The 12,481-nt window shown below is 40.6% G+C and overlaps 1 protein-coding gene across 5 annotated transcripts in view; it reads left to right on the top strand.

Moving 5' to 3' along the window:
* The first annotated feature begins 2,616 nt into the window (after positions 1 to 2,616).
* The window catches only part of Cnot8 (CCR4-NOT transcription complex subunit 8), a 17,971-nt gene continuing 8,106 nt past the window's right edge, over positions 2,617 to 12,481 (top strand). Inside the window, exons 1-4 of one of the 5 annotated variants that reach the window (XM_015492686.2) lie at positions 3,254 to 3,272; positions 3,909 to 4,031; positions 8,287 to 8,470; positions 10,161 to 10,354. In XM_015492686.2, coding sequence (XP_015348172.1) covers positions 8,354 to 8,470; positions 10,161 to 10,354 — 311 coding nt within the window. In that variant the 5' untranslated portion in view covers positions 3,254 to 3,272; positions 3,909 to 4,031; positions 8,287 to 8,353. Of the gene's footprint in view, positions 2,636 to 2,750; positions 3,273 to 3,908; positions 4,032 to 8,285; positions 8,471 to 10,160; positions 10,355 to 12,481 lie in introns of those variants that run through there. The other 4 variants (XM_048782847.1, XM_048782849.1, XM_015492685.2 and 1 more) reach the window with 4 other exon arrangements.

Genomic DNA, 12,481 nt, shown 5'->3' with positions numbered 1-12,481 from the left:
GAGAGAGAGAGAGAGAGAGAGAGAGAATTTTTTTTTTTTAATATTTATTTTTAGTTATCGGCGGACACAACATCTTTGTTTGTATGTGGTGCTGAGGATTGAACCCGGGCCACACACATGCCAGGCGAGCGCGCTACTGCTTGAGCCACATCCCCAGGCCTGAATCCAGCAATTTCACTTTTAAAAAAAAATTTTTTTTTTAGTTGTCACTTGATCTTTACTTTATTTATTTACATGCGGTACTCAGAATTGAACCCAGGTCCTCATACATGCTAGGCAAGAGCTCTACCACTGAGCTACAACCCCAGCCCAATTTCATTTTTATTTATGGCTCAATATGTATACTACAATTTCTTTATCTATCTGTTGATGGACACCTAGGCTGGTTCCATATTGTGAATTATGCCGTTATGAATGTGGTATGCATGTATGACTTTAATTCTTCAGAGAAATACAGAGAGGTATTATAGCTGAGTCATATGGTGGTTCCATGCCTAGTCTTTTGAGGAACTTCCATACTTATTTCCATAGTGGTTGTACTAATTTACAATCCTTCCAACAGCGTAAAAGTGCTCCCTTTAAAAAAAATTTATTTTTTAGTTATATGTGGACATAATACCTTTATTTTATTTTTTTTATGTGGTGCTGAGGATCTAACCCAGTGTCTCATGCCTGCTAGGTAAGCTCTCTGTGAGCCACAACCCTAGCCCAAAAGTGTTCCTTTTTTTCCACAACCTCTCCAGCATTTATTATTGTCATACCTTACTATGTAGTTTGTAGTTCAAAAACAATACTTTTTTCCCCCCCACGTATGAAGTTACTTAATTCATTTCCAACTACTCTCTCAGTGGTTTGGGGCCTTTCTTCCATTAAGAATCACTGATTTCCACAAATGTTCTTTTTTTTTTTGGATAATTTAAAAAATTTATTTATTTTTATTAGCTATTCAGCCACAAATGTTCTAATTTTGCCATAGCATGAGTATAGTATAAAAACCATTGTCTATAATGTAATACTACAATGCCTCCTGAAATATAATCCATCTAGGTTTGGTTTATATTTTTCTCCTATAATGAAAAAGGAACACCCAGTTCTAGGAGAGGGGTGGTGGAGGGGATGGAGATGGTGTTTCCTGTTTTGACTGTTTGAGTGCATATCAGGCCTAGGACTGCCCCTCCTGATAGGGCTACTCTTTACCGAATCTAATTACAAGTGGGTGAAAAGGACATTAGAAACCCATAGAACTGACAGTGGGCAGTTGTCTTGTTTGCCTTCTCCACCCTAACATGCCTCAACAGAATGACTGTGCCTTGCAGCTGAGCTAATGAACATTGTTTGTTTCAGAGAACAAACTGAGACAGGCCAGATACCATTATTTATTTTTCTTCCTTTGTGCAGGGTGTCTCCTCCATTTATTAATCTTCACCACAACTTTGGGAGAGAGTCATTCTTGTCCCTATTTTATAGTTAAGGGGACATGACACTCATTTGGAGGGAAGGAGTTGAGTTCAGAAATTGCATGTGACACCTGGAGTGGTGGCAGATGCCTGTAATCCTAATATCTTCGGAGGCTGAGCAGAAGGATCCCAAGTTCAAAGCCAGCCTCAGCAATTTAGCAAGGGCCCCCAGCAACTTAGGGAGCCTGTCTCAAAATAAAAAATAGAAAGGGGCTGAGGATGTGGCTCAGTGGTTAAAATACCCCTGGGTTCAATCTCCGGCAAAAGACAAAACAAAAAACAAACAAAAATTAAGAAAGAACGAAAAGCAAGAACATGTGATCTTGTGATGCTTGTGACGCTCTTTATCCAGGAGGCTGGATTTCCCCAGAGAATAGCTTTTGGGAAGCCATTTGCTGCTTAAGGCCAAGCTAGCATCCAGCATGGGCAAAAGAATTAGGATTTTGGAGAATCAAACCAGGGAGAACTGTGCAACGTGCAGGAGTGAGCGGGAGGCAGGCACTAGGGGTACAGTTGCTGCATGCACACCAACGTCCCTTTTGAGGCACCTGGGACTAAGACTAGACAGTGTGTGTGTGTGTGTGTGTGTGTGTGTGGCGCCCCGCCCCCTCTCGCGGACAGGGGCGGGGTCTTGCAAGAGAGACTGTGAGGGCGGTCGGCAGTAGACAGCTGCGTGCGCCGAGTTGGTGCTTTGTCTTCTTTTCCACCAAGCTCCACGCAGTGGTGCGACCCAGCCTGGCCAAACGCTCCCAAGGGCAGGGCTGGCAAAAAGACCTTTCTCCAGCCAGGACTGAAAAAGGGTCGAGGGTGAGACCTCCTAGGTCCGCTTGGGCCCCGCAGCTCTAGCGACCAAGCTCAGTGCGTCTGCTCAGCGTCGCGCCCACTTCGGGGCGCCTCGGAAACCCGGGCGATGCCTGCTCCCGAAGGCGTAGTCGTCTTTGTGCTCCGGCGGGCCGGGGCGAGCCGGTTGCTATGGGAACCCTCCTCGCAGAAGGTGGGCCTTGGCAGTCGCCCAGACTCGGTTTGGGAGTGCCGCCCCACCCCCAACCGTTTGCCAGAAAGAATCCGTGTGGTAGAGGTTTTGTGAGGGGCCTGGGGGCTGCGTTAATACAGAGGGCGCGACCGGGCTACACCCGCAAAAAACTTCCCTAAGTCCCCTCCTGCCAAGGATTTTAAAGGTACTTTAAAGCAGGGAGGAGGGGGCGTTGTAACCTGGGGGATGTAGTCAGAGGGGACACACCCGTCACTAGGCCTTAGGTCTCCCTAGGCCACGCCCACTCGTGGGGACTAGTTGTAGGCCACGCCTCTTCCTTGGGCGCGCGGAGGGACAAGCTAAATAGAGTAGGAATTGAAGATCCTGGGCCGCTAATCGCGCGGACTAGAGCCGGCCGTCCTCCGCATGCGTCTTCCACCCCACCTTTTTCACGGCGCGCGGCTGTTCCAGCGCCTGCGCAGTTCTACCCGCTAGTTCACGAGCTGAAAGAACATGCACGGAATCACTGGGGCGCGCAAAAAGGGAGGAGCCGGCGTGATCCCTAGCGCGCGCGCTCCTGGAGTGACGCAAGAGAGCAGGCGAGTCGGGAGGATCGGGCGGATAGAGTGACACAACCAGGTTGTTGGTTGGGCGGTACGTAAGGCCGCTCTGGGAACGAGTGCGCCTATCTCACTGGCCCGCTCGGTTCTAGGAACAGATCCGGGGCAGAGGGAGGAGAGCGCAGGGTTAGGGCTTGCTGCCGCTGGGGCTGCCGCTACTGCTGCTGGGGTTTGCCGCCCGCCCGCCCGCCAGCCCGCGCTTAGCGGGCACTGACAGTCAGGGTAAGTCGGAACCCCTTACTGGGCGGATGACCGTAAAGATGAAGTAGTGTGGGAGGTCAGGGGCCTTGTGGGTGGGAGGAGAGTGGGGGCGTGTGTGTGGGGCAAGGTTCCTAAGAAGGGGCAAAAGCCCGTCGAATAGTAGTAGTAATAGCCAGCACAACAGTAGTGTTCTAGTGATATATGTCAGAACTTTGCGGAGTACCCTTATATCCTTCATTCTACGTAGCCACTAATGCAGTCTTCCTAGCTGCGTGCTGCTTTCAGACCCATTGTACAAGATGGGAAAACTGAGGTGTAAGAGGTTAAGTAGTTTATTCCGGGCCACACCTTTAGTACATGGTCAGGCTTTGAATTTGGGCTTGTCTGGCCCTAAGGCCTGTAATGTTTAAATCTTTGCCTTACCAAGGGAGACAAAAAGGAATGAGGTGCTACAATCGCTGTGGGCAGGGCGGGGTGAGTGGGAGAGTATGGTTCGAAGTGGAAGGGTGACCCTGAACTGGAAGAGAATGACGGCGGGAGTAGGGGAGCTGACCCGAGTTTGGAACTTTGCGGGCCTCCCCCTTCTAACTCGCTGCCCCTCCTCTTTAGTTCTTGCGGCCTCACTTTTCTTTGCTGTTCTTTGACTTTGTGAATCAGAGCCATTTTGGAGGAGCCAGTGCACAGATTTGGAGCCCTCGGCCGTTTTAAGAACTGAACTGCGGTTTTCAGGGCTGTGTCTTCGGACACTGTTTTCTTCGGAGATGCATTGAGGAGACGGAGGTCAGCGGCGGCCCTTGGTGCCGCTTTTTGTACCGTGCGTCTACCACTTCCTTTTTCATCTGTCTACGCACCGCAAAGCCTTTGTTCAGTGCTCTCTGGGGAGGTTCAATCTAGCGAAGTGATGTTTATTTTTTTTCCTTGCACATAGGCTAAAACCCAGAAAAAAACAAAGAGAGTATAAATGTCCTTTTCCCAAGCAAGCCTCGTACTCTGGACTGCTTGCAGGGGAAACTGGTCGCTGCCTTTATCATTAGTTGCTCTTCAAAGGTTTCCTGGATGAGCAAGAAACTCGTGTTTAGGAGTTTACATTACAGTTCATCAGGAGCGACCTGAACAGATGACTGTGCGGTTCAGCACAAGGCAGGGATCTTGGTGATTGATTTTGTGTGTGCATGTTTGTATCTGTTTATGAACATATTTTTTTTTTTTTTAAGTTTCATATGTAGCTCACGTGGGAGTCAGGTTTTGATGTCAGCTTGTAAAGTAAACATTGCTTAGTGATCAAAATCATTTTCTTTAAAAATTCCTTAGGAAAGTGCAAAGTTTGTAATTATCATTTTATTTCTGAGTACATCCAGCGCTGTCAGATTTTTTTCTTCTGTTTTGAAACTTGTTACTGTTTCTTTGGTTGTAACCCAGAAAAGTATTTAGGTTATCTTTAAGGGGTTGTGCTCTGCAAATATTTGAAAGGCATGGAGTCATTCTGCCTGTGAAATGCTGGCATTGAGATGCTTAAAAGAAGGAAGATAACCCCCCCAAAACAGCATGTTTGTGGTTCCTATCTCAGACTCATTTTGGAGCAGTTGTTCACTGAGTGGCAGGCCAGTTGCTGGTATTCAGTTGCTCTTTCTCTCACCTTTTTACATTACATTACATTCAGTAATTTGACTTGCTAAGTTAAATGTCCATTGAGTGACTTGTCTTGTTTTTTAGTGGTACATTAGGGACTTGCAAGCTATCATTTATTTCCCCACAGATTTTCTAGCTAAAGATTTGATGCAAGAGTGTCTTATAGATTCGATTTGCGGGGAGGGTATTGGGGATTTCCCAGGGGCATTTTACCATTGAGCTACATCCCCAGTCCTTATTTTTTATTTTGAGATAGGGTCTCCTGTCTCCCTAGGTTGCTAAGTTGCTGAGGCTGGTCTCAAATTTGTGATCCTTTTGATCCTCTTGTCTTCTTTTTGCCAGTGTTCTCTTGTGTAGTCCCCATTTGTCAGATATGTATAACAATGGCATTTTTTTTTTACAGTGGTTAGCATAGCATTTTAATAACAAATTGGTAAAATGAAGGCCAAATTTTTTTCTTTTTCTGTTTTTTAAAATTTTTTGGCCTCTTTCTCTTTTGTTGCTTTTGCTTTTTGCTTGGGTGGAAACATCTCTCAAAAACTCCAGACTGGAAAAAAAACAAAAACTAAACAAACCCTATACTGATACTCACTTCCCCTAAATAAGTTGTCTTTGAAATGACACCAGAAAGGAAGTATACTTTTCAGTGAGGGAAATAGGAAGTGGTACTGATTGAACATTAAATGGAGATGGAAAATGGTTTTAACTCCTTTTGCAGGGGAAAATCATAAGCATGGTTAGAAATCTAAAATTCTGAGCATGTTCTTAATTATGGTCAGATAGTGGAATTCCTCCACATTCAGTTTAACTTCTTTCTTTTTGTCTTTATCAGTTAATTTATTAGCTTTTTTTTTTTTTAGAGAGAGAGAGAGAGAGAGAGAGAGAATTTTATTTATTTATTTATTTATTTATTTTGGCGGACACAACATTTGTTTGTATGTGGTGCTGAGGATCGAACCCTGGCCGCACACATGCCAGGCGAGCGCGCTACTGCTTGAGCCACATCCCCAGCCCCAATTTATTAGCTTTTAATAAAACAAAAACAAGAATAAATGGATTCTCATCTAAGAAGTTTCTCTCTATATTTGTTGGGGAGATATCATATAGTCTACTTACATTTAATAAGTGTAATTTTGGAAAAACGTGTATAAGTGTAGGACACCTTGAATAAATGTTCTTAAAGGATGGTTGACAAAGCAGTAGATTGGTTTCTTGATGTTTGACAGTGCCATTTTGTTTTGTTCCAGATTCTCATAGTTCCATCTGTCAATCTTATAGAAGAGAGCAAAGATTTTTCTTGCTCTGTCCTTTGGAAACCATTCACATTCATTTTGCTGTTTCTAGGAAATTGCCCTGAATATATACACTAGAACCCATTATTATATTGTGTTCTTGGATTCATGTGATGGGCTTGCCTTAAAAGTAAAGGGGCTGGGGCTCAGGCTCAGGCTCAGCGGTAGAGCACTTGACTGGCATGTGTGAGGCAATGGGTTTGATTTTCAGCACTCATATAAATAAATAAATAAATAAATGAATAAAATAAAGGTCTATCAACAACTAATAAAATATATGTATTAAAAAAAAGCAAAGGCCCTTAGAATAAGCTTCTTACTTGGTCTTTTTTTTTTTTTCTTCCTTAAGATGAGACCTTGAATGTTGCTCAGAATGTTGTTATAGGACTGGGGCCTTCTGGGATACTGAGGCAGCAAGAAGGCCTTCTTTCAAATCCTGGTTCTTGTGATCAAGTCAGAAAGATTTCAGACGGGTCAGAGTAACAGGCATAAATTTATTGTAGGGATAGAAAAAGAGAATGGGGATACTCTCAAGGGAGAGAGTGCTTCCTTTCAGACAACAGCTTTCCACATTTATTGAGATCTCAGAGAAGTTTCCAGAGAGTCCTGCCTAGGACTCTCTTTTGACTGACAGCGAAATGACATCATACTTTTAAGTTTCTACTGCCATGACCACTGTAGGTCACTTTGACCCATGCTGACCAGTTCTAATCGGAACCTGTTCTTACAGATTTTATGGTTAGGGAGTATTATCCTTATTTTCCTGAATTCTGGAGTCTTGTCTGTGAAAGGGTCACAAAAGTCCCTCCCCCATCTTCAAAGTAATTTGAGTTCTTCTTATTGACATTATTTTGGGCCTTCATTTCTCCTGTAGATAACAGGTAGTTTGCTGAGGAATGTGATATATTCTGTCCAGTTTAGCCAGATGGGTCTATGGATAAATTGCTTTTTGGAAAAGAAAGCACATAGGGGTCATTTTACAGAATTATTCCTTTAACCCCATGTTCCTGGTATTCATGTCTGTATGTTTCCTGTCTGTTAATCTCAAACTAGTGATCCTCTGGCCTCAGCCTTCTGAGTAGCTGGGGTTACAGGTGTGGTCCACTGTACCTGGCCATAGTATGCTTTTTGAGTTTTTTTGTGGTGCTGGGATTGATCCAGGACCTTGAACATGTTAAACATGAGCTCTATCACTGAACCCTCTCATGTGGCATTTGTTGTAATAATAGCATTACCCTGAGGCTACATGATATTTAATTTTGTCTTTAGAATGTTTCTCTTCCCTAGTTTCATCCTGGAGGCATACCATAATTTATGTATACCTGCCATCCTCTCTTCTTACTGTTGAATTGCTATTTATTTTTTTTTTTAACAATATTATGTATTTAAAACTAGACATTAGTAACTTAAATTTTGATTTTCATTGTGGTTTTTTAAGGTTTCAAATTGATTTTTACTGTTTACAGCCTACCTTTCATAATGTAGTTGCATAAATTTAAAGATTTCATTGTCTCCAGTCGTATTTGACTTGGATTGTGGGGAAAAATAATTTCCTTTTTTGGAGAATGAAAGGAGGAGTCCCATGTCCTTCTTATTCATCAGGAGTGTAAAGACAGGAGTGTGGACACTTGAGTGAGAGAGTTTAGGTCTCCCTTTGTTATTTTAGGCTTTCAGAGTTTATAAGTACATTTAAAGGGCTAAAGTGATTCCTTAAGAAATATTTCCACAATTTGCTCTTTGTGCAAAGTGATGTCAAAGTCATGGAAAAGGGCATATTTGTGGACCAAGGGAATAGTTTATCTTTAGTAGTCTGCAGAGTGCTGAAAAACTGGTTTAAGGTAGTGTTTTCAATTTTGTGCTAAAGGACAATTTGGGCATATGTCCTTTAATAACTTTAGTTTCTTCAGGTTAAAGAAATTTTGTGTGTGCCTGTGTTCATGTTTGTCTGTCTTGACAAAGGCAAGCTTTCCTGTCATATAAAATGGAAAATAAATATGCTTATTTTATCCTTTTAGCTTAAACTAATGAAGTTATGGCAAAATGTTGTTTTGGTGTTTTTGTTGACATACTACTGTACTAACTTACTTGATTTCAAAATATGTTTTTAAATCTAGATCAGATCAAACATTGGATTACTTTCTCACATAGTTAGCTAAAAGTGACTTCTCAGGTTTCTTCAGGATGCCTGCAGCACTTGTGGAGAATAGCCAGGTTATCTGCGAAGTCTGGGCCAACAATTTAGAAGAAGAGATGAGGAAGATCCGAGAAATTGTGCTCAGTTACAGTTACATTGCAATGGTAAGGAGCACTATTCTATTTGATTCACTTTCTTGTGTGGACTCAAGAATGTTTAACGTGAGATTTTGAGAAGAAATTATTATATTTCTGTAAAGCCTTGGTAAGTTAAACTTCATAGAGTTTAGTATTGTTTTTATGAAACATGAGAGTGACCAGTGGGTCTTTGAGGAAGGTGTACTCTGTAATATAACTGTTTGAAAAGTTAAAGCAGAAGTTGTATCAGCCCATAGGGTGCATCTGTTCCAGTGATATGGTGAATTTGACTATAGTGTCTTTGAAGGTTTGTTTCTAGAATTTAAAAATCATGAGCCCTCACTTAAATTCCAGATTTCTGGCATCTCTGGAAAAAAAAAAAAAGAAGATTTGGAAATAGATGGTACACATTCCTGCCTAACTAACATCCAGTGGCTGGAGAGGACAGTGTATCTTGGCAATTCCTCTTGTAGAGAGGCATGTGCTCTCTATTTTACTCCAGGGCCCCTGGTGTGTTGCTGTTTCTTTCTTTCTTTTTTTTTGGTACTAAGGTTTGAACTCGGGCACTCGACCATTGAGCCATATCCCCAGCCCTATTTTGTATTTTATTTAGAGACAGGGTCTCACTGAGTTGCTTAGAGCTTTGCTTTTGCTGAGGCTGGCTTTGAACTTGGGGATCCTCCTGCTTCGGTCTCCCAAGCTGCTGGGACTACAGGTGTGCGCCACCGCAGTTGGCCGAGTCCTTTCTATTTTCATAGCTAGCTTGGTTTATTCTTTTATGTAAGTTACCTGGAGTTTGTGACTCCTGTTTTAAAGGTAATATGGTTAAGTCTTTAGCCTAGTATTCAGAACTCTGTGATTTCTGTTCATTCTTTTTATTCAAGATAAATGTGGTGTTATTATTTTTTTCTGAGAGGCTATGTCACTTCCCTGTATTTTTATTTTAATTCATGTGTTAACTATCAATCTAGAATTTTTTTTTTTTTTAAAGAATGTTCTTAATTAACTCTCTGTAGTTATCCAACAACTACTTCTACTTACATCCTGCCTTGGTTGGTTGGTTATCTATCTATCTATCTATTTATTTATTTATTTTGTACTACTGGGAATTGAACCCAGGGGTGCTCTACAAGTGAGCTATATCTCTAGCCCTTTTGTTTTTTATTTTGAGATAGAGTGTCACTAAGTTGCTAAGGCTGACCTTGATTTGTAATCCTTATGCCTCAGCCTCTGGAGTAACTGGGATTCAGGCATGGACTACTGCATCCAGCTACTTAGGATTTTTATGTTTTTTATTTTTTATTTATTTATTTTTTAAAAAAGGGGGTTGGGGGGGGCAGAGAGAGAGAGAGAGAGAGAGAGAGAGAGAGAGAATTTTTTTTTAATATTTATTTTTTAGTTTTTCGGCAGACACAACATCTTTGTTTGTATGTGGTGCTGAGGATCGGACCTGGGCCGCACGCATGCCAGGCGAGCGCGCTACCGCTTGAGCCACATCCCCAGCCCAGGATTTTTAAATAGTTGTGCAAAGCTTTATGATTCTAGTGCTTCTTCAGTAGGTATAAAAAGATCACTATTTTAAAATAGATTTTTTTGTGCTCAAGTGTGGGGTTTATCTCATAACTTTTATATATTGAAGCAAAATTTTATTGATGTAAATTTGTATTTCTGAATTATCAATTTGTGAAACCTAATGAGAGACTTTTTCCTTTTTTAGGACACAGAATTTCCCGGTGTTGTGGTCCGACCAATTGGTGAATTTCGTAGTTCCATAGATTACCAGTATCAGCTTCTGCGGTGCAATGTTGACCTTTTAAAAATTATCCAGCTGGGCCTTACATTCACAAATGAGAAGGGAGAATATCCTTCTGGAATTAATACTTGGCAGTTCAATTTCAAATTCAATCTTACGTAAGTTTCTGAGAACTTCTCAGTGTTACTCATTGATCTGCTATGTCAGTGCAAACTGTGATTTCTACTGATTTTAAGTTTTGTTTCTACTGAACCCAGCTAGATGTTGAACAGAATATAGTCAAACAGAGAATGGAATAGGGAATCTTAGAAACCCACTTAAAGAATTCTTAAAACTTAACATGAAAGACAACTTTGGGTTGAGAGTGTAGATCAGTGGTAGAGACTTTCCTAGCATGTACCCTAGATGTAATCTCCAGCACCAAAAAAAAAAAGACAACTCAATTAAAAATTGGTGCTGGTCATTGTGGAGCTTGCCAAGCTACTGAGGAGGCTGAGACATAAGGATCACAAATTAGCAGTACCCTAGCAACTTAGTGAAACCCTGTCTCAAAATAAAAAATGAAAAGGGCTGGGGATGTGGCTCAGTAGCTAAGCACCCCTGGGTTCAGTCCCAGTATCAAAAAAAAAAAAAAGGAAATGGCAAATGATCTGAATAGGGGTTTTGCCAGAGAAGATACAGAAATGGCCAGCTGGTGAGAAGATGCTCAATAATTAGTCAAATCAAAACCACACTACTGGGCCTGGGGTTGTGGCTCAGTGGTAGAGTGTTCACCTAGCATGCATGAGACACTGGGTTCGATCCTCAGAACCACATAAATGTAAAATAAATATATTGTGTCCACCTAAAACTAAAATATAAATATTAAAAAACCTCCCACTACTTCACATCTACTGGAGTGGCTATAGTCAAAAAAGATATAATGACTTAGAATAATATTTAATAATTAACAGAATTTAGCATAATGTAATTGAGTGTTGGTGAAGGTGTGGGTATATTGAAATCCTCATATATTGCTATTGGGAAAGGTAGAATTCTTTGAACTATATTGGATAATAGTTTGACAGTTTCTCAAAAAGTTAAAGAGTTGCCATATGACCCAGCAGTTCCACTGCCGGGGTTATGCACAAGAGAAGTGAAAGCTTTACTTATTTAAAAACTGTACATAAGTTCATAGCACATTATTCAGAAGAGCCCAAAAAAGGAAATGATCCAAATGTCTATGATTTGGGGAATGGATAAATAAAATGTGGTTTGTCCATGTGAAATAATGTTATTTTATTTTATTTTTTGTGGGTTACTGAGGATTGAACTCACTCAACCACTGAGCCACATCCCCAGTCCTATTTTGTGTTTTATTAGAGACGGTCTCACTGAGTTGCTTAGCGCCTCGCTCTTGCTGAGGCTGGCTTTGAACTCATGATCCTTATGAAAAGGAGTGAAGTTATGATTCATGCTGCACATAGAGGAACCTTGAAGCATTGTCTGTTTTTTAAGAATAATTTTTTGACTGTTATTCATGTGTTTTGGAAATCTCTTTGAGGTTCAGATAATTTTAGGAAGTGATTGAATCTTTCAGATCATAGTGGTTTTTTTTTTTTTGTTTAAATATTTTTTAGTTATCAATGGATATTTTATTAATTAATTAATTTATTTGCGGTACTGAGGATTGAACCCAGGGCCTCACACTTGCCAGGCAAGTATTCTCCCACTGAGCCATAACCCTAGCCCTGTAATGGTTTTCTTTATGATTATTTCATGCAATTATATCTGGAAACAAAATTGTGAAATCTAGGTGTTGGGGTTGTGGCTCAGCGGTAGAGCGCTTGCCTAGCACCTGCAAGGCCCCTTAGCACCACATAAAAATAAGTAAATAAAATAAGGGTATTATGTCCAACTACAACTAAAAAATAAATATGTAAAAAAAAAATTTGTGAAATCTAGTGGAAAAGGAGTTATTTAGCTTAATATATTTTCCTATTTTTGTATTTTGTGGTATTATAAATATTACTCTATTTAAATTGATGAGAATATCTTTACAGTGAAATATTATGCCAGAGTTAAAAAGGATGTTATTGAGTATTGATTTCAAAAGGTAATCTATGGTACACAGATATAGGGATGCAGTTATATTTGTGTAGGTAGAGAAAATAGTACTATAAAAATAAATAGTTATTTCTGTAGGGTAGCATTATATAAACATTAATAATATAATTATCTCTCTCTCTCTCTCTCTCTCTCTATATATATATATATATATATATATATTTTTTTTTTTTACACAC

Source organism: Marmota marmota, unplaced genomic scaffold (assembly GCF_001458135.2).
Source record: "Marmota marmota marmota unplaced genomic scaffold, marMar, whole genome shotgun sequence".
NCBI classification, from domain to species: domain Eukaryota; kingdom Metazoa; phylum Chordata; class Mammalia; order Rodentia; family Sciuridae; genus Marmota; species Marmota marmota.
This window is presented reverse-complemented; position numbering and strand designations above follow the sequence as displayed.